Genomic DNA, 22032 nt, shown 5'->3' with positions numbered 1-22032 from the left:
AGATAACCTAGTGAAAGTTATTTATAAATTCTAGATTTACTAATGTTATCTTGTAAATTTATCCAATACCTAGTAAAACTATGTTCGAGGTAGTGCTTGTATAGACAGTAAATTTACTAGTCTCCTTAGTGACTTTAACTAGTTAATTTTCTTTCAGTGAACAAGCCGCCGTTCTTTATGTATGTGTCTCTTCTTACCAAATAACATGGGACCCATCAGTTTCCTTTTACTACAATATGAATTCAATCGCTCCTTAGACCATAATTAACATACCTCTTACTTTTAACTTTATACAATGACTTTTCAACATTTCCTGTAATTTCTAAAGCTTATTGTATTGTTTTGTATTAGTCTTATAATGTGGGTTCCCTGGCTGGATATGCGGATTCACAACTGACAACACGTGTGTACAAAACAGGAAAACGTTTATTCAACGACACACATAAAAGTAACTTGTACATCATTCGGTTCGTACATTTACACATTCGTATTATAATAACATTACATCTCCCTTCTTTTGAGTGAATAACATGTATGCAAAAAAATAAAAACCAAAATCTGAAACACATGTTTGACCTAACAAGACCATTCTCCTACTTAAACATCTACATAGACACAATTACTTTGGGCTTAACAATCCTACCATAACGAGAAATATAACGAGTGGGATTACATGTAGCAGGGGAGTCATGCTTAGCCTCAGTAGCTGGTTCGGAGATTGGTTCAACAGGATTCGGAAGACTATTTGCTGTAGTTGGAATGGGAGGTGAGGCAGAAGGTTCTGCGAAATTGACGATATTGGAATCTGATACATCAGGCTCGAACTTTTCTTTTGACTTGATCAGGTGTCGTCTGTTTCTCCGGTATACTGCTCCCTCAGTGCTTTTAACTGTGTACGATCTGTCTCCTTCTTCTTTGGTGACTATTCCTTGTTTCCATAGTTTCCCTTCTTGGTACCTTATACTGTCTCCTACTGAAAGCGGTGGTAAAGGCTTAGCACTGCGATCATAGTATCCTTTCTGTTTCTCTCTCTCTGCTACCATCAATTCCTTAACTCTGACTGGCACCTTTGGTTTCAGCTCATCTGGAACTACTGGAAGTATGGACCTCAACTTGCGACTCATCAATAGTTGGGCGGGCGAGTAGCCTAAGCTCAAAGGTGTTGTCCTGTACTCTAGTAGTCCTAGGTTATAATCTTTCCCATCTGCCTTGCTCTTGTCCAAAATTCTTTTGGCAATCTGTACTGTCTTTTCCGCTAGTCCATTGGACTGTGGATACTTTGGACTGGAAGTGACATGGTTAAAGTCATAATCCTGAGCAAAAGTGGAGAAATCTTGGCTTGCGTATTGTGGACCATTATCCGATACGACTTTCCGTGGAATACCAAGCCTACTAAAAATCTTCTTCATCTTCTCTATAACAGCTTGACTGGTTGTCTTGTGTAGTTTCTCTACTTCAAAGTATCTACTGTAGTAATCAACTACTAACAGGTACTCCTGGTTGTTCCATGTGAACAAATCTGTAGCTATGGTCTCCCATGGGTAGTCTGGAATATCATGACTGATCAGTGGCTCCTTGGTGTTCGAGTTTCTTTTCTCTAAGCAAACTCCACATTCCAGAACCATGTTTGTGATGTCTGCTGACATCCTGGGCCAAAATATAATGTCTCTAGCTCTCCTTAAGCATTTTTCCACACCCATGTGACCTATATGTACAGCTTCCATCATCTGGCGTCTTAAGTCTCTTGGTATGATTATCTTGTGACCCTTAAATATAATGCCATTTCTCTCTGTCAACTCATCCCTGTGGTTCAAATATTCTAGTGCTAGGGATAGAAATTTCTTGCGTCTTTCAGTCCAACCATCATGTATAATGTTCTTAAGTATTTTCATCTGTAGGTCAGCTTGAGTTGCTAATTTGACTTCCTCTAATCTTCTATCGCTCATCCTTGTGCTGGACGTAGCTGTGTGCACATGTAAGTCCATGCCTGCTGTTAGCTGTGGGTAAGTATCTGGCAAAAACTTGCGTGAAAGTGTATCAGCAATAGGTATGTCCTTGCCTGGGATGTGCGTCAACTTCAGATCATAAGCCTGCAGTTGCAAAAGCATCCTTTGTAGCCTCGCTGGAGCCTGTGCGAGCGGCTTTGCGTGAATGGCAACTAGGGGTTTGTGGTCTGTATGGACCTGGACTTCCCTACCATATAGGTACTGGTGAAATTTCTTGCAGCCGAAGAGGATAGACAACATCTCCTTCTCTATCTGGGCGTACTTGATTTCCGCTTGGGTTAGTGACTTTGAAGCAAATGCAACTGGTTTGCCATCCTGCAAAAGTGTTGCTCCGAGCCCAAACTGAGATGCGTCAGTCTCCAAGACTACTGCTTTTCCTGGGTCAAAGTATGTAAGCAGAGGTCCAGGTGTTCTGGTTATAAGGTCCTTGACCTTCTGGAATGCCTGGGCCTGTGGTGTATCCCATATAAATTCCGAGTCTTTCAGCAGCAGCTGACGTAACGGGCTGGTGATGTTAGCAAGATTTGGTGCAAACTTTGAGAGGTAAGTGATCATACCCATGATAGTCTGAAGCTCTGACTTATTGGAAGGAGGCTCCATATCCTTGATAGCAGCTACCTTAGAGGGATCTGGCTTCAATCCATCTGCTGAGAGGATGTGGCCAAAATATTCAACTTCCTGAACTCCCACTTGTAACTTCTCCTTGTTCATCTTGATGCCCACACTCCTGCATTTATCTAACACCTTGATGAGGTTGTCATTGTGCTCCTGCGGGGTCCTGCCGTAAACCAATATGTCATCAACAATGGCAGCAACTCCGGACATTCCTTCGAAGCACTGGTCTATCTTCTGCTGGAAGATGTCTTGTGAATTCTTCAAGCCAAATGGTAAACGCAGGTAGCGATATCTCCCGAATGGAGTATTGAATGTAGTGAGCAGTGATGATTCACGTGAAAGTCGAACAGTCCAGTAACCAGAGCTGGCATCTAACTTGGAAAAGTACTTGGCACCTGAGACTTGAGGAAGGATATCATCCAAGGTCCTCATAGGGTAATGTGGTCTCATAATGGCTTTGTTGAGTTCCAAGGGATCCAAACATACTCTTAGCTTTCCTGATGCTGGCTTTGTAGTAACGACTAATGAGTTCACCCATTCTGTTGGTTCTGTTACCTTGGTGATGATTTGCGCCGACTCCATTCTGTCTAACTCTACTTTTAGCTTGTCGCGTAGGGCTACAGGCACCTTGCGCGGGGGGTTGACAACCGGTCTAACATTGGGATCAACCTGAAAAGTACATTCTCCTGCAAACAGACCAATGCCATGAAATACATCTGAGTACTGACTAAGCACATGACTCTTACTGAAGGGCATAACCTTATCAATAGAGTAAGTGAGGTGAACTATGCCTAAATCTAAGCATGCTCGTAAACCTATAATTGGATGCGAATGTGTCTGTACGACCTGATACTCAATGCTATAGTCCTTACCCTTAAGGTTGCTTTGAATAACAGAATAGCCTATGGGGTGTACAGAGTGGTCATTATAAGCAAAAAGCTTAATCTTAGATTTGCCTAATGTGTGATAGGGGGCTAAATCAATGTACAAAGATTCGGGCAGAATATTGACTTGAGACCCTGTATCTACTTTGAACCTAACCTCTTTGTGGTTTGGGCCTAGCTTAATGTTAATAAATGCTTGATCATGCTCAACATTGCTATCAACATTGTCAATGTTAAAATCTGAATCTGACTCATGAACAAAATTGCCAATCACATTACATGTATCATGATTAATGTCAACAGATCTCTGTGTATAAGTATTGTCACTTTCACGATTAACATTGTTCATTTCACTGGGCTTCTGCAGACAGTCACTCGAGTTCACATGGTTAATGTCATTTACGGATCGCGAACGACACACACTGGCGAAGTGGTTCCACTTGTGGCAATTGTTGCACCTCTGGCCTTGTGCCGGACAAGTATCCTGAGTTCCATGTCGCTTTCCGCACTTTCCGCATGGCTTCGTCTTCGGGGTAGACGGAAACTTTGTCGGAGTCTTTGGCTGAGTGGATCGCGTCTTCGTCTGGTGGGGTGGTCTCCTACCGCTCCTCTCTGCAGGTGAGTGTGTATGGGGTGTAGACTTGGACAATGCTTGTATGTGTACCGATTGCTGTCCCATGAGTTTGAGCTGTTCCTGAGAGTACTCGTATGCCTGAGCTATCTGTACAGCCTTATCTAGGGTGAGTGCCTCGCCAACGTTAATAAGTTTTTCCCGAATTTTTTCTGATTGTATCCCAAACACGATTCTATCTCTTATCATTTCCTCTGCGTCACTAAAGTTGCAGTCCCTTGCTAATAGTTTTAGTTTAGTCACAAACTGATCAAACGTGTTTGTTCCCTGTACTTCATTGTTAAACTTGTATCTGGCGAAGATTGGGTTTAACTTGGGTTGAACGTACCTGAGGAATCTATCATAGTGTGGTTGTAGTTTCTTCATGTCGTCGTTCGAAAATGCTGGGAAAGTGTTGTAAATATCACGACCTTTCTCGCCAATCCACAATAAAAGGTATGAGACTTGTTCTTCTTCATTCTTTTCTTTCAATGGGCCTGCGAAAATCAGCTTCACATGTTGTTCAAACTTTTTCCAGGCTTCGGGCAAATTCGAACTAGACCAGTCCATGGTCGGTGGGGGAATGCCGCATAATTCCATGATAGCCGTGTCTTACTTGTGAAGGTGGAACTATCCGCCACTTCTGACACCATGTATTGTTTTGTATTAGTCTTATAATGTGGGTTCCCTGGCTGGATATGCGGATTCACAACTGACAACACGTGTGTACAAAACAGGAAAACGTTTATTCAACGACACACATAAAAGTAACTTGTACATCATTCGGTTCGTACATTTACACATTCGTATTATAATAACATTACACTTATCTGTCACAATCGTAACCCACTAAACAACTTATCAAAGTTAGCAAAAATTGTAACATAGATTCGTCATCGTGTCTTCTTAACTTATAAAGATAATGGGGGATTTGAGAGCGAATAGTTTTTGTCTTGTCCGTCCGTCTATCTGTCCGCTTTTATGTCTGTCTGTTCGTCTGTTTATCCGCAAAACCTAAATATTGAATATTGACCATAACTTTAGATTAATTGGAACTGTGACTTTAATATTTCCCATATGTATTTAATACCCCTTCTGACCTTGAAATTTGGCTAACCTTTACAAAATAAAAAAAAAAATCAAATTTAACCCTAATCATAACTTTCGTACAGTTGGTGCTATCGCTTTCATGCTTCACAAATATATGTAAAGTAGTATTTCCTTTAAATAGAATTTTCCATGGGTATTGTTGATTTTGACCTTTGGAGTTTGACCCAATTTTTTAACAAACCAGGCCATAAATTTTGATCGGTTGGTTCTTGGGCTTTCAAAATTTACAAGTACATATACATTCATAAAATTAAAACAAGTTCTTTCTTTGAAAAAAATAAAAATGTTGGTGTCTGAAAACCTTGGAGTTTAACCTGCATTTGAGAAAATTTTACTTTTCTTATGGGCTCCCATACGGGGCATCAACATCAAAATGGTTTTATGTCAGAGCCATAGAGATCTGCAAATAAAGTCATTGGAACTCACCTGCAGTGAATTCCAAAATTTGATATTTTTGTTTTTCAAGGGAAATACAAGTTTTTTTAACATATGCATTTATGACTGCAATATTTAAAAATATATATATCTTTATGTTAATAGCTCTTTCATTAATTAGTAAAATGCAGCAAAGCTCAGTATTTATGCTACTTAATTGTATTTGTGTGGTATTATTGAAAATACTAAAACTCAACATTTCGTACAAGTTTTGCGATAAATCCCAGATACTGCTTTTCAGTACTTTCAGTGCTTTGATGTCCACCTGCAAAGTTCACACACGATTAATGCTGTCAAGAAATAAATGTAACACTATTTCGAAGTGGGAATCTAGGGTTCTGTGCTTATTATTGAACAGATTTTATACTGGTCAAATTTGAGGGGGAGGGTATGCACCACATAGAAAATTTAATTAACATTTAAATTTAATCATGTTACTTGTCAATATTTACTTCACTGTGTTATTATTATGACAATTGTACTAACTGTATCAACTTTCCTAACACCAAAAGAACTTATAAGTTGTAAGAACTTCTTTCAGATCCTTTTGCGTTAAACAATAAAAATATGTTCAAATCAAAATTCACCACTATATAGATCTATAACTATTAACAATAAACTTTTCCGGGAGGCAAGTGTTTTGGATATTCTAGTAGGGCTGTATCATTTTTTTTTATAAGATACATCGTTAATCCCAACTCTTTGCTGGTTTGTTTGTGTTTTGCCTTGTTCATGGTCAGCTTGACCTACATATGCAAAGAGATCAGGGGTGTGAAATCGTCAGACCAATGGTATTAAACTCTACTCGGAGGTGCGACCAATCGAATCAAGAAGCCCTGACACGTGAGTTGAACTACACGTGAGTTAATATAACTTGCCGTTTACAGTGAAGCAAACCATACTCGAGTAGGTTGCGGTCACAATAACAGGTATGATTATATTGTCATTTAATAAACGGCTAAGATTTGGAAAGATTTTACTGTACAAATAGTATGCTCTGAATTATTTGCATGCCATGTTGCGCAACAGTTATGGATAATCTATGGATTTTCTGATAATTGCAAAATCTTATTCACTAATTCCTAATTCAGCTATCTGGGTTAAGTCCATTAACCTATTCTTAAAGTTTCTGACGATTAATTTGATAGTTTATTTTTTTTTGGAACAAATTAAGATATATAGCTTCTCAATATATATATATTTATAACAGTAATCAAAAAGAAAAAGAAAGACTTGTTTTAAATATTATCTGGAGCAAAGTATGTAACACACTTTTATAAAGTTTGTGCTCATTTTTACTAAAGGTATTATTATTACCATTTTTTTAATTAATAATATGTAACTTAAGTAAACAGTAAATCCAAGATAATTCTCAAGGTCTTATTTAATATGATATGCATACCCATTGTAGGAAGTTCATTCCGCTGTGTCCAGCTGTCCTCTTCAGTTACCAAGGCAACAGATATAAACATCCTGACCAGTCAGAGTTGATAATCCATAGCTTTTTTCTGGTGACAACAAAGGAACTTTGTCCATCAGAGAATGCAGTCGAAAATTCTCACTGGGAACTTTACCTTTAAATCATTAAAACCACCAGACTTGTCCAATTGTACAAAAAGGTATTATAATGTCTACGTGGAGGTATTGAAACTTTTCCTTTACTAATTAATCATCTGGACATGATTAGATTCGGATTCCAGATTCACATATAAAACACAAGTTTGTTTCAGAACTTTAGAAGAAATGTCGTTTAATGTTGGTACAATTAGGCAATTAAGATTTCTAGGCCTTTTATTATTTAATAAGAACCTTCTAATTCAGCATTCACATTTATTTGAAGTGATATTCAAAATGGAATACTGGTAGATGAGATGTTATTTTAAAATTGTAGCATGAAATGAAACCATCAATGAGTTGAGACTGAAAATGATTTAAATATGCATATTTATTTTCAAAAAATTCATAAAAGTGGATTGATCACAAAATTATTCAAAGTCATTCATGTTTAAAAGATTATTATCTAGGTGCCTTTGAAACGATGATACTGAGGAATTTTTGTTTACGTAACCTTTTTTCTGCAGATTTTTTTATTTTATGTAACTGTTCCCAAATGACTCTTTTCGTAACTTCTCATTAACATAAAAAAAACCGTGTCAGTTAATCATGACAATATGTGTATCAAACTGTCGCAGATACTATCAATATTTTGCTTTTGTTATTTTCAGAGAACTGTGTGAATATTTTGAGAACAGTTATGACCTCAATGAGAGCTTGTTCACTGCACTCAAAGGTATTGAATTCCAGACACGTTTAAATGCTAAACAAAAAGGACAGAGCACTGTGATCTTTTAAGTGTGCAGTCCCCATTTTCTGACCCTGCATTACTCTGTGCATAGAGAAATAACAAAATATAACACTAGCAATTAAATTGTCTAATGATAGGTTAAGTATTTCACAAATTATTAGCTTGCAGGTATACAGGTATAGCCTTGTCTGTCTGTTTGTGCAATTGCATCCAATCTAAAGCTGGGGGTATACAGGAACCACCGTGTCTGTTTGTCTGTCTGTCTGACTGTCTATGCAATTGCATCTGCTATGTAACTTGGATACTGAGAAACATTAGAATATCTCACTTGAGAAGAAAAATGCTTTTGACTTCTCAGTATGTGTTGTGACCTTGATTCAAGATAATGAAAGGTTAAGTGTGTGTGTGGGGGGGGGGGGGGGGCTGTTGTCATCACTTAATTATGATCATTATAAGAGAGTAACATTGAAAGAAAAATATATGAAGAATGTGTGCAATTTTGTGCTTGAATTTTTAATTCTCCAAGGGATTCAAACTTTACAGAAGCTTATCATTGAAACTTTTATTTCATTTTCAGGGATATAAAGTATTTTTCCAAATATGGTGTTTTTTATTACCGGTATTATTTTTTGGTTTTAGATGATTCTGTGTTTTACAAATGCCCAGACAGGTTGCGTCTGCCACTTATTTTCTACTTCTGCCACACTGCCGTGGTATACGTCAACAAACTGATGTTAGCAGGCCTCATTACAGTACGTACAAAGATTAAAAGATTTTAATCAATACAGTAAAACTCGTTAAGTACGAACACGGATATTGCAAATTCATGGATATAGCGAATTCATCTTGGATCCCCAATTATATTAAATTTAACGAACCCTTATACGGATTTTACGAATTACGGATATAGCGAAGTAATTTCATAGGTCCAAGTGACTTCATTATAACCGATTTTTACTGTATATTAAAATTAAAGTATAATCAAGGAAAAAAAAAAAAGAGCAGTGATAGTCAGAATGACACATAGCTGATTTTTTCTTCCTTAGCTTAATAACATTACACATACACAAAATCTATAATATAGAAGTGTATTTCATATACTAAACATCTCAGAGCAAATTGTAACATTGACCAGGAAAATGTGTTATATCACTGTTTTATCAGTCACTTCCTCAGATATTTGCTGATGTCAACTCTGTATTTAAAAAGGATGTTATTAGGACCCATATATAGTTACATAGAGATAAGCCATTAGTTATTTACCATAATTTTGAAAACCTTGTCCACTATTCCAAGTTTTAAGCAATAGAATAGGAGTTATCTCTGAACATTAAGCAGAAAATTTGGTTCATTTTGATGTTGAACAATGGATTCTTCATATTTAATTGAGAAATTCCCTGCATCCAGGATCAGATTGCAGTTGGGGCCAATGTAATTGATCTTATATCAAAAATGTCTAGTACAGTATATACAGGGTGCAGATGAGTCCTATCACGTTTGATTTGCATATTACCAGTATATTGCAAAAGATTTCTCATTTAATTTTCAGGAGCGAGTGAACTTGGAGTTTGAGACAATGTTTGAGACTGGTGTTGATGAAATGTCTTGGGATGACACAGTAAGATCTACATTTATTGAAGCCACAATTAGAATTTTCTTCTTTAAAAACTCAACAGAAAATCAGTTATTTTAAAATGTTGCATTTTCATCAGGAAAATTACCGTATGGGTGGCAGCTACAAGTGGCCATCTGTTGACTCGGTGGTGGAGTACAGAAGAAACGTACGAAATGTGGTCCTGAAGGCGATACACGACACACCGCTAGAACTTCCTGTTACCATGGAGTCACCATGGGTAAATAAAAAAAAATTGTAGAATATTGTAGAATGTTCTTGATACCCTGGTAATTTTTTTCCAACTAACAAAAGCTGAAGTATACTTCATATAACTGTGGTGGTCAGACAGGCTTGATCACTGGTGGCCAGATAGCTCAGTTGATAGAGCACCTGACGGGAGTTTCAGGGGACCCTGGTTCAAATCCCATTATGGTCCAGTCACATTTTCAGCCTCTTCAATTACATATCATTTTTTTTCAGGGAGAGCAATGATTTGCTCTAGTACACATTAGTCAGCAACAAATAGAATACTTTTTGTGAATGTGAAATGTATTTTGACATGGTAGCATTTCTCTCTGTAGTGGGCAATCCTGATGGGAATTGAGCATGAGAGAATCCATCTGGAGACCTCCTCAGTGCTGATTCGTCAGCTGCCGGTGGAATTGGTCACCAAACCAAAGGGATGGGTGTATGCCCCATACAAATGTGGTAAGATGATTTAAGTTTTAATATTAAGGCATCAAGAGTAAAGAGTATATGTATGTTGGAAAAATGACCTGATTGATAAATGCAGGAGGAAGAGTCGAAGAGAATCCCCTGATTTCTGTCGAGGCTCAAGACATCAAGTTTGGGAAGCCCAAAGAGTTCCCATCCTATGGATGGGACAATGAATATGGAGAATTTTCCACCAGGTGAAAATCTCTTAAAACTTTTCAGTATGGATGTTTAATTAAGATTTTTTATATGGATATATTAAAAAAGATATAAGAGATCTTTGTATGCAGAGAAAAAGATCTGAGTCAGACTTGGAACTTTCCATTTGGAATATTGAAATTTAAATTTTTAGAGTTCCTGCCTTTGAGGCCTCCAAGTTTATGATCACCAATGGGGAGTTCCTGGAGTTTGTGGAGAGTGGGGGGTACGAGGATGAGAAGTTCTGGACAGAGGAGGGGTGGAAGTGGAAGGAGTACAGACAATCCAAGCACCCCGTCTTCTGGGTGTGCAATCACGGTGAGGGTGAGGGGCCACTAGGCAATGGTGCAGGCCTTCCCAGCTTGGTTTAATAGGGAGATTTTTTTTTAAATTCAGAAGATATATGTGGGGCCCATTCTATATGTACACCAAAATGTTATTTATTTAGAGAAAACACACATTTTATTTTAAGGTACAACTTGTATCTCAATTATCTGGGAGGAAGGGAGCATTTTTTAAAACACATAAAAGTGGCATTGTGATTACAAGAGAAAAATTGATAAATAGAACTTAATGCTGTGTCTTACAGGATGTAAGGGAGGTTGTGGAGCTGATTTATCTCAGTACTCCCACTGTCATCTCCCCAACACTGTCAGTAACGGTGTAATGAATGGATCACTGACCAACGGTCACTCCAGGGAGATCATCAATGGAGGAGAAAAGAAAAATTACATGTAAGCTTAAGGTCTACATGTACCATATTTATATAAACCATTGTAAACCTGAATGAAGGATTGGGATATAATTAATTATTCGAACTGAACTTGAGCTATAGACATAATGTATTTTGAACAGGTACCGAGCCATGTTTGACGTGCTGCCTATGCCCCTTGATTGGCCAGTGGATGTGAACTACCACCAGGCCAGAGCTTTCTGTGCATGGAAGGGTTTTGGATTCCGACTTCCAACAGAGGCCGAACGAAATGTGATGAAAGGAAACAAGGTGAAGGTCATTTGTTAATCGCACATTCTTCTGATTGAGTTTCAAAACTGACAGATAAGGAGTAAAACTTTGTAACTAATGGATGTTCAAACTTTTTCAGTTGATGAAGAATGGTGGAACAGATGGAGACATCATTTATCAGAAGAAACCCAAGGCCAACATCAACTTACAATATGGCTCCTCAACAGTATGTTGTCTGTGCTCTTGATACGCAGTCAAAACAATCAAAGTCATAAAATTCCAAAGGACAAGGATAAAAATTTCAAACCTGTTTGGCCCTTTTTTTTTTTTACAGCCTGTGAACATGTACCCAGGCAATGAGCTTGGTTTCCATGACATATTTGGCAATGTGTGGGAGTGGGCAGAGGACCACTTTAATGGTCTGGACGGTTACGACAGCCACTGGTTCTATGATGATTTCTCCTCCCCATGCTTTGATGGCAGGCACAACCTCATCCTGGTAAGTGTTTCATGTCAAGTATATGATTGAAAGAAATAATAGGCTTCTATTTACAAAATTGAATGAATTCTAAGCGAATATCAAATTTCTTTCAAAGGGTGGATCCTGGATAGCTACTGGGGATGAAGCATCAAAGTTTGCCAGATTCGCCTTCAGACGACACTTCATTCAGCATGCTGGATTCCGCATGGCTAGATCTCTACAACAGTCTGACAAAGTTGATGTTCCAGCAAGACTTATCAAGGATGAGGTCTTTGTTCTGGGGGTTGGAGTAGAAGGTTTGATTAGTTTCTCGTTCATTTCTGTTTAAATCATTAAATACATTTAATTTGTAAAATAGCCTACAGACCAATGACTGCAGGATAAAAAAGACATTTACTGTATATAGCAGGTTACTTCGTAAGCACTGTACTTAATGAATGATTTGCTTTTTAACATTTAATTTTTTTTATTTTTGCAGAGAAGGAAGTTCCCAATGAGGATGAGATGGAATTTAAATGGGTGCCCACGACCAATTACCAGTACGGTTTCGATACTGAGGACTCTCTGTATGGAATTCTGGAGATGGAGTTCGGATTCCGCGATTCTTTTCCACATTGCGTAGCTCACCATTGCCTCTCCCTACAGAAGTCATACAAATGTGACCCCAAATCAGCTTTATGGCTAGGGAGTGGGGCAGGCAGGGGGCCACTAGAACTTACCACTGTCTTTCAAAATGTGAGTTTGATTTTGTTGGATAATTGAGAATTTCAAAGTTGGAGATGTTTTTTACTAGGGACGTTATGCTGGGAAAAAAATGAAAGTTTTAATATCTACATTAAGACATACCGGGTATATTAGCATACAATTTATTCACAGAATTGTTGTTTTCTCCCATTATCACATTTCGCAATTAAGTCGTCTCTAAAAATATTAGTTGTCCTCTCCTGGTTGACCAAACATTATATTGTAAAGATGGCCTTATCAAGTCTTATATCTTTAATTGATAAACTGAAAGGCAGGTTCACAGCTCTGTAAGTAACAACAGATTGAGATTTCAAAAAATCCTCACTAAAATTGTCAATGTTGTGATTGTAGGTACTTGGTGTTGACTTTGCAGCCAGGTTTATTGATGCTGCAGAAAAACTTCAGAATGGAAAGACTCTCACCTATAAAACAAGCAATGGAGAGCAAAAGATGGCCGCCATGACGGGAGTTTATAAACCTGACCAGGCTGTATTCAAACAGGTATGTCGATATCCCTTCAAAGTGTGAAAAATATGCTACTCTTGTCAGAGAAATTCCCAATTATTAATGAAAAATTCCAGTTGAATCAAACTACATGTGTATTAACAACAGCAAATGCAGTTCCTGTCAGAATAAAATGAAAATTGTTGCATGAAAAACTTTCAATTTCAAGCTTAATTTTGAGACTTCTTAAATAAGAGATATCCTTCCTGGCTGAGGATGGGATATCCTTAAGCTTTTAACTAATGTTGATATACTATTAACATGTTCTGTTTTAGATGACATGGATCCCCAATGAAATCTGCAATCATGATATGACCATTGTAACATTTCTGGACAGAACTATGAATGCAAAAGGTGAGAACAGAGTCATGCAACAAGGATTATTTTTTGGCCTAGTCAGTGATAGTTTTAAACTTAAACTAGAGGTACTGTGAGCAATGAGCTCACTAAATGATACCCCCTGCTTCCTATATAAATATAATGGCAGTGTCCATGTTTTGCTGTGGGAAACCCAAAATATATGTCGGATTAAAAAGTAAAATAGGAGGGGCACATTGGCAATATGTAATAAAGGTTCTGTGAAAGTGTCATTCAGTTTCACTCAGTGGTATAAGAGGACTTGCGGATAAGAGACGGGTACCCCAAAGCGTAACAGACGGATGTACAGCTAGACGGACGGATGGACATACTGATTACTATATACTCTCCCGCTTTTCAAGTGGGGGATGGGTATAATTAAAAGGAAATATTTTTAAAAGGAAGAAAAATTAATTAATATCTTTTTAGTTATCTTCTATCTTGAATTTCTGACGTCAATGTGTTCTCAGAATAGAGAAAGGATATATCAGAAACAAAAATTTTCAACAACAAAAAATTAGATTAATAAGATTCTCTTTGGGATTAAATAATGGAAGAAAATGGGAAAATAGTAAATCCCTTAAATCTTTCATATCTGATGTCCCTTCTTAACTTAAGATGTCAGTTAAAAAAAAGATTGTGAAAAAGAATTTTAAATGTTTAAAAAGGAAGAAAAAGTAAAGGAAGGGGGGAAATAAAGGAAAAAGGAAGTAAAGAAGTAGTAAATCCAGTTGATTTTTTCATGTTCAGTACTTGTGATCCTGGTTGAAAATCAAGATAAAGAAAGGATTATCTTTTTATCAAATACATCAGTGAAATATCAAAATTTTTGACGTCATTGTTCTCAGAGCAGGGAAATCAAGGGGGAAGAGATGTCAAAAAGATAAAATAGTAATTAGAAAAAATGAAATACAAAACTAAAAATGCATTAGTATATCTTAAATCAGAATAGTTTTCATGCCTGAAGTTTTAAAATTGTAAAAATGGTACTTTAAAAAGCAATAAAATGTTTTCACTTTGCTGATCATGGATGTGGAAATTATGAAAGAAACACAGTTGGTGAAATTTTGTAATATTGTATACAGGGTTATTTTTGCCTTGGTTATTCTCGCCCTTTCACACTTGAAAACAATTTTGTTCCGTTTGAAATTCGCCCTCTCGTTGTTTTTGTTTAAGAAAGTATACTGTATTCTTTGAATTCGCCCCCTTTTAAATTCCCTAAAAGGAGGATATGGAAAAAGGGCAAAAATTTCCCTGTATACATGCAGTAAACAGTTTCCACTCATTTTTAATATTTCTCTAGATAGGAGGAGATACCTTGCTCATTTCTTTATTACTAAGTAATGACCCCTCTCCCCTTTAGGGTGCCAAAAATCTGTTGCATGTACATGTATATTCATTTCCTCCACAATTCTTTTCAAATGAGGAAAGGCACCCAGAAAATGACAGTAAAAACTTTGACACCCCCCTAAGTTTTTTTTACGTAAACTTTTTTTATTACAGCATGGCTGGCCAGATTATGGGAAATCACTGTGAAATTGGGGATTGTCGTGATTGTCTCTAAGCAAGCCGAATGGAATCAGGAAAATCTCGCCCCGTTTCTAGGGAACAAGTAAGTTTTTTCACATTGAATTACAACATGTACATACTCTTAATTTTATACTGAAATCTATAAGTTCAAAGATTGAGGTAGTTTTTCAAATCAGGTTTGTGAGTTATTTTAGGCTTATCTTATAATAAAAGCAGTAACACCCCCCCCCTCCAAAAAAGAAATGCAGAATTTTTTCCTCTTTGCTAAATTCTGGGTCCTAAATCTTCCAGTGTCCCATTTTGCCATTATATAATTATGAGATTTTATTGTTTTTTATTCTGTTTGATTAATTTTTAGACTGGTATTAAAAGAAACCAAGGATCTGAAGTACAAAGCCAAAGAAGGGGAGCTAACTGCTCAAGTCACAGTCTGGCAGCGCCAGTAATCTCCCCTTACAAGCAGGGATTTTTTTTTTTAAAAGGACACTTCTTTTACACTTATTATGTTTATTGTTCATGTTATTTTTTGATTGTTGTTCTGCAATTTCTGAGACTTTTACATCTTCATATTTAACTTTACTTATAAATATGAATCAATCACTTTTTGCCATTGTTTGTTTTTAAATTTTAAAAGAATGAGTTGTAATGCTCCTGTATTTTGTAATACTTTACTGCGATTTGTTAGTAAGGTCGGACGACTTTACATGTATATACTTATTATAACTATTCATGACTAGTTATCATTGATCTTTTTATTAGCAAAAGCCAGTGCATTATACTATACATGTATTATATTTGCTCAGTTCAGTAGCTGTTTTATTCATTGTAAAGAATAGAAACATTTTATGGTTGGAGCAAATTTAGTGTAATAAACTTCAAACTGTTCTTGGCTGTTTCATTGGTAGTTCAAAAATCTGTTGTATACATGACAATCAAACTCTATCACATGGAAATCGGCACTCTCTACCATTTAGAGAGTAACAAATGTCAACTCTGCATGGGAGTTAGGAAAATCAAGGGGAGCAAGAAAATAACTTGTGTATTTCAAGACTGAAATGCATTAATAAAAGTGGTTGGGACTTTCACTGCACTAAAGTGTTCCAGATATTGATGTTCAAGATACAGAAGTTCACTCATTAGGGATACAAAACTTCACTTTTTTTCAAGGCCATACATGTATATGCAGACCATACAAAGAACATTAACTCCTGGTTGTATTCATATTGACGCTTCTTTATTGATAACAAGTCATCTGGTAACATTATTATAAATTAAATGTACATTCCACTGTTTGTACAAGGTAAATCTTAACAAAAGGACATTTAGTAACATTGTAAATCTCTGTTCACACTATGTAGTATGAATATGTAAACTATAAATAGCACAGCATTTTGTGAAATGTTTTACCACATGAAACAAATGCTGGGTAAAAATCTGTGCAGCTTAATAAAATCACACCCCCTCCCCCAAATGTCAAAAATGTCTTTAAACCAATTATTTTTTACAGAATTGGAAAAATCTGTACCAGTTTCCTATATGATACAAGTATGTACTTGTATTAAATGTATCTTTCAGAGGTGATTCCTTACAAATATAAATAAAATGTGTCAACCTTGTATTCTTGATGGAAAGCTTTGATGATTATTGACTTTTACAGATAACATTTTTGAACAAGAGAAATTGGTTCCAAATCAGAAGTTGACAACTATACATATATAGGTTCTTTCTAGCTTCTTCAAAACCAAACACCGTAATACTTCAACAATAAATAATCTCCCAAAAGAAAATAAGTGTTAAAATCAACAATGTACAGTTCACATCAAAACTCTAAATTTTTATGAAATATAATACTCTTGCAACCAAAATGTTAAAATGACAAGTTATCACACAGAGACATGAACTTCAGCAAGCATATGTATAAAGAAAACGAGAATCTACATGAGAAATAGTTATATGATATGACACGAAATCCGAGGGAATAGAAAATCTGTACAAAATGGTGAATGTGTATGCTTATTTTACAGATGAAAATGGAGGTTGGACCATTCGGAATCTGGATCATAGTGACTTAAAACAATCACAGATTACAATCTCATAGTTGTTTTTTTTGGGCTGTCTTTAATACATAACTTCATTTTCAGTTCCAACAGTCCTTCCAGTTATGACGAGAGTACACATCTTCATGTTATTAACAAAACTGAAAAAAAAAGGAAACAGCAACTTTAACTCTCTCATGATATCATACTTTCTGGTGTTGAAGCGTTTACAATTAAATCGAAGCTCTCTCTTCACTGAGACACAGTAGAACATGGTGGTAGCAAACACTCTTATAACGAATTGATGATTACAACGAAGTAATTTTCATTCACTGTGACTTAAAAATATCAAGGGATATAACAAATTTTGCTTATAACAATTGTCCCTCCCTGGCACTTCATTATAAGCTGTTTTACTGTACTAGTCCTTAGTCTATTTTCAAACCAAAGTCATTTCTACTGTTTACAATGAGATTGATGTGACATACCTTCCATCGATTACCACACTCCATACAGAAAACAAACGTCGTCATAGGTTCATCAGAGCTTCTCGTTTGTAGCTGAAAAGCAAAATCAGGCACTGATCAGACTGAAGGTTTTTATAAATAACAAAGAACAGAACTGGACAAAATATGATAATGGTACCCAATTAAAGGACACTCTTTGCAAAGAATAAGGAAACTGTACAAAGAGGTTAATTAGTAAATGGGTCAGGAATATTCAATCCTATAAAACAGGCCCCAGAATATTCAGTTTTAATCAGTTTTGATTTTGAATTAGAATTCTAAGTGATTGCTTTAACTCAAGGGCACTGTTTTTGAGTATGTTAGACATAAAGCACATCCTTGTCTAACTAAACAAGAGATTTTTGTAAAACATCCATTCCCACTCTTCCTCAAATACAATTGTAATTGAAATTTTTCTAAGTCTAAGGGACAAACTCTGTCAAAAATAGCTTGATTGTACCCAAAACAGAACTTGACTTAGATATTTTTATGACAAATCTGTATACTGAATTTCGTTTTGGTATGTGCAATCTCTGCAAAGAAAATGAACAGAAACTGCAAAAAATTGGAATTTTCTAAGTCCAAGGGGCATAACTCTGTTCACAATGGCTTAATCCTATCCAAAACAGAACCTGATCTAGATATTCTTATGATAAATCTGTATACAAAATTTCATTTTAATATGTGAAACTTCTGCGAAGAAAATGAACGAAAACCAGCAAAGCAATATGCTCTCCCTTATTCGAAGGGGGGCAAAAAAATATTTGAGATAGACCAGAAAACTTGATTTGCCAGTGATCACGGGTCTGGGGAAAGATATAACAGAAGAGTTGATTAAATTTTCCTCTTGGAGCTAGGTCTTAGCGTTTCATTGGAAAACATACACCAGATTCCAGTGCCCCTCACCTGATTGTATGTACAGTTCTTCTTGCCACACTTTCCACACTTGAACAGATCTGTGACTGTACCCTCTTGTTTGGCCATCTGATGATCATCAATGGACTCCTTGGTGAATTTGGCTCTCAATTGTTTCATTTCATCGCTTGCCATTTCCTTCAAGTAGAATTGAGATTATGGATTGCCTAATATATATTCCAGCTTCATTATGAAACCCTACAGTGCACTTTGTCTTGACCCCTTTCGACCTTGGCCAAAAATGCACAGGTGTCTCCCACAGGCATTTGGAATGGTTAAATTCGACTTTTAAATTGGGAAGCACCTCAGTTTTTTTTTTAAAGTGATCTACCGGCCTGTGGTGCCTCCTTTTGCTGTCAGTAAATGCTGACATACTGAAAAATACTCTTTTTTGTGCAACATAAAGATATATTTAGAAAATTAAAACATTTGGACCTCTGACAATCTTTGAATGTTTCTAAATATCTATATACAGTGAATTAGTATCTTCCTCTATCCATTGTCCATTTCTGTTATAAATACAGTCAAGAGGATGAATGATACTCATGCTATTGCATGAATTTGCTTCTCATATACCCTGGTGATAATCAAAGTAATTACAAAAAAATTAATTTGAACTAACTTTAAGTATACTGTCCAATTATATGCAAAAAAAAAAAAAAAAAAAAAAAAATCAAAAATCACTTACATCAGCTGTCATTATTGCAATGCTCTCTGGAGGTATCAACCCCATTATAACTCTTTCCTTTAGTTTGGGATTTTTCTTGTCTTTCAAGTTGGCGACACGACTTCTTATCCGAGCTTTGTATTTCTGTTCTGTATTCTTAAATTCCAAAAATATAGCTACAAAGGTCAAGGATAAATAATTTCATAGTTTTATGATTAAAATATAAACATTTGCAATGTCATTTAAGTTTTTCAGCCACTTTAGAGAACAAGCTGAAAAGAAATCAAACTTTATTTGCAACTGATTACCTGAGTGTCTCAGGTATTAATTTTATGATATACAATGGTTTAAGCCACAGTTATAAAATCTAGAATGCATTTTAGTTAATGTTAAAAAAATACCTATCATCTTTAAACATTACTTAGTAGTAGGGCTGCCACGGTTCAGACATTTTTCGGTTCGGTTTGGTTCACATTTTGAAATTTAAATAAAACATCTTTATATATATCAAAGGATAATAAGGATTAAGGACATTGTAGAAAGTACTATTTTGCTGACACAAATTTCTATCCATTTTATTCAACAGAACAAGTTGTTAAATGTAACAAAAAATAACAAAGTAATAAACTTCTTGTTTAAAATAAAATAAAATAAATATAGTTTTTGACTAGAGTTATCACCAAATCACAAGTGTGGGAATACTTCACGTTTTTGAAAGTAGGGGACGTGGTTGACAAAACAATTACTTGTGATTTGGTTTTCCTTCCACATGTGTATGCCATGTTTAAATGTCTTCGATGTTACCTGTATTTTCATTGGTTAAAGAACCTTTAATTGAAATAAACAACCAATCACAACGCGTGTTGCAAGCAAATTAGTATTATATAAAAGATAAAAAAAAACCTGACTCGAACCGAACCGAATGCCATTTCGGAGCGGTTAACCGAGTTTTCGGTTAACCATGACAGCCCTACTTAGTAGTTATTACAAATATTATAGAAACAGTTATAAAACCTAAGCAACTTTTTTAAAAACATATTTTTTTCTGGAATCTATAGAAAATGAAGAGATTATGATTTTCCTTTAGCAATGTTTAATGCATGTAAAACATGCAACTTTTTTCATACATTTTTTTTACAATGTTTACATATTAGTGCTAAGTTAACAGAATCAGACTGATATATTTTCACTACAAGACAAGGATACCATCTTCAATTTTTCCTCCAAGATCTATTGCACTCTGTGCATTTGGAATGATAGCTGTAAAGAAAATTGTCCAAAAAAGTTAAATTTGATTAGCAACTAAAATCTTGGAAAGGCATGAAAACATCAAATCACAAGAGCATGTAGTCACCAGTAGACATTGAATCTTTACATGTACCGGTATTATTACATGTAATAGAAAAATATATTTTACATAATTGTACTTAATTTTTTTAACTTTATGTACATGAAAACATATTTGGAAGAAAAACAAATTACTATAAAAATACTGTAAAACGTTAAAAAATGAATCATACTGTCATCATCCAGTTTGAGTGCAGCAGCCAGAAGCTCCCTACACTTGAGTCTGACTGGATCGTTAGTTAAGGAAGCCTCGGAGTCCTGTCTCATCAGTGTCTTCCCCTGGCTGCTCTGACTGTCCATGGACTCTGACATTTCTGAATTATTGTCAGACTGGTCAGGTGATCCTGAAGATTTCTCCCTTTCTTTTTCCTTTTTATCAGGTTTCGATGGTGTGGAATCTGAAAAAATTTTTTTTGGTAAATTTTGTTTTTTGAAAATAAATAACTTTAACCATTTAAAGACCCCATGAAGATAACTAGAGTGCTATTGTTATTACAATTAGCCTCTTACCTGTGGACAAAAGTTTTTTCCAGCTCTTGATTAAAGTCTTTGAAAGAACCACTATCTCATCCTTTGATGCCGCTTTTCTAAAGTTGTTAACTGTCATTCCAATTCTAGTTTTCTGTATGGATAAATTAAAACAATCATTCTATACTGAAAACAATGTATACAGCAAAACTCGGTTATAACAAAGTCACTGGGACCTATGAAATTACTTCGCTGTATCAGTAATTTAATATAACCGTATAAGAAATTCATTAAATCTATATAGCTGGGGATCCAAGATGACTTTGCTATATCTGTAAATTCGCAGTATCCGTGTTCGTAATTAACAAGTTCTGCTATACTTTATATGTTTATATTGATTGAAAGCAAACGGATATTCTCAGGATGAAGTCGAGAACTATAATCATGAAAATGTAACATAAACAATACCTGTAATACAGTGAGGGTCATAGGAATGTCTTTTAATCTGTTTAATAAATCATCTGCACCTCCGTGATCCTATAAACATGATAATTTTTTGTAATAATAAAATAAATAGTTTAACTGTCAGCTTTGAAATCCAAATTGATGCACAAATTTACATTCAGAAATACTATTCACAATGATAGAATCCATAGCTAAATATATATGGTGCATAAAGTATCAAGCTAGTAAAAAATTTGTTACTAGATGTACAATACCCCCCCCCCCTTTTCTATAATTTCCAGAAACACGGGAGATAACTTGAACACGCATGAATACTCACGGCACTGTTGTTGGAAATCATCTTTTCTAACTTCTTCCCGATCTTCATGACTTCGTCTTCACAGCTCATTTTTATCTTTGAATAATAATGCACTTTATTGAATGTGTTTGTGTTCTGATTTGCGACTATTTCTTTGGAATATTTAGGGATTTTGTCTCCTCTGAATTTGATTGCTTTCTTAGAGGGCACTAATGGCGCTAAGAGAACACCGAACCCGACTGGAAATGATTGCTTAAA

At 35.7% G+C, this 22032-nt stretch overlaps 3 protein-coding genes across 3 annotated transcripts; 1 reads left to right on the top strand and 2 right to left on the bottom strand.

The window, feature by feature from the left end:
- Nucleotides 1–605: 605 nt before the first annotated feature.
- LOC134283840 (uncharacterized protein K02A2.6-like) lies at nucleotides 606–4715 on the bottom strand. Its single transcript, XM_062766356.1, has one exon. It carries the CDS (start codon nucleotides 4713–4715, stop codon nucleotides 606–608), a length of 4110 nt encoding a protein of 1369 aa, XP_062622340.1.
- A 1703-nt stretch (nucleotides 4716–6418) lies between these two features.
- Nucleotides 6419–15914, top strand: LOC134283831 (uncharacterized). Its single transcript, XM_062766334.1, has 19 exons — nucleotides 6419–6589; nucleotides 7072–7279; nucleotides 7886–7950; nucleotides 8605–8717; nucleotides 9515–9583; nucleotides 9678–9818; nucleotides 10162–10288; nucleotides 10374–10491; nucleotides 10647–10810; nucleotides 11082–11226; nucleotides 11348–11495; nucleotides 11596–11682; nucleotides 11791–11955; nucleotides 12053–12233; nucleotides 12416–12672; nucleotides 13033–13182; nucleotides 13461–13539; nucleotides 15046–15154; nucleotides 15431–15914. Exons 2-19 carry the CDS (start codon nucleotides 7203–7205, stop codon nucleotides 15516–15518), a joined length of 2283 nt encoding a protein of 760 aa, XP_062622318.1. The 5' UTR covers nucleotides 6419–6589; nucleotides 7072–7202; the 3' UTR covers nucleotides 15519–15914.
- Nucleotides 15915–16284: 370 nt separating this feature from the next.
- Nucleotides 16285–21995, bottom strand: LOC134283830 (transcription elongation factor A protein 1-like). The gene is made up of 9 exons (XM_062766333.1): nucleotides 21796–21995; nucleotides 21480–21548; nucleotides 21054–21165; nucleotides 20717–20941; nucleotides 20403–20456; nucleotides 19218–19372; nucleotides 18521–18667; nucleotides 17597–17668; nucleotides 16285–17269 (listed from the first exon to the last, which is right to left on the bottom strand). Exons 1-9 carry the CDS (start codon nucleotides 21862–21864, stop codon nucleotides 17261–17263), a joined length of 912 nt encoding a protein of 303 aa, XP_062622317.1. The 5' UTR covers nucleotides 21865–21995; the 3' UTR covers nucleotides 16285–17260.
- Nucleotides 21996–22032: the final 37 nt, after the last annotated feature.

The sequence above is a fragment of the Saccostrea cucullata genome, unplaced genomic scaffold (genome assembly GCF_032062105.1).
Source record: "Saccostrea cucullata isolate Sc308-1 unplaced genomic scaffold, CSIRO_AGI_Scuc_v1 ctg86, whole genome shotgun sequence".
NCBI lineage: Eukaryota > Metazoa > Mollusca > Bivalvia > Ostreida > Ostreidae > Saccostrea > Saccostrea cuccullata.
Note: the sequence above shows the minus strand (reverse complement) of the source record. Positions and strands in the feature narration are given on the sequence as shown.

Excerpts from the sequence above, each read along its gene's own strand:
- LOC134283840 (XM_062766356.1), bottom strand. The coding sequence starts at position 4,715 with ATGGAATTATGCGGCATTCCCCCACCGACCATGGACTGGTCTAGTTCG.
- LOC134283831 (XM_062766334.1), top strand. The coding sequence starts at position 7,203 with ATGCAGTCGAAAATTCTCACTGGGAACTTTACCTTTAAATCATTAAAA. Across the intron at positions 11,227-11,347 it reads GGAGAAAAGAAAAATTACAT|GTACCGAGCCATGTTTGACG; the intron begins GTAAGCTTAAGG and ends TATTTTGAACAG. Across the intron at positions 11,956-12,052 it reads GCAGGCACAACCTCATCCTG|GGTGGATCCTGGATAGCTAC; the intron begins GTAAGTGTTTCA and ends TTTCTTTCAAAG.
- LOC134283830 (XM_062766333.1), bottom strand. The coding sequence starts at position 21,864 with ATGAGCTGTGAAGACGAAGTCATGAAGATCGGGAAGAAGTTAGAAAAG. Across the intron at positions 21,549-21,795 it reads TGATTTCCAACAACAGTGCC|GATCACGGAGGTGCAGATGA; the intron begins GTGAGTATTCAT and ends TCATGTTTATAG. Across the intron at positions 19,373-20,402 it reads TGGAGGAAAAATTGAAGATG|CTATATTTTTGGAATTTAAG; the intron begins GTATCCTTGTCT and ends TGACCTTTGTAG.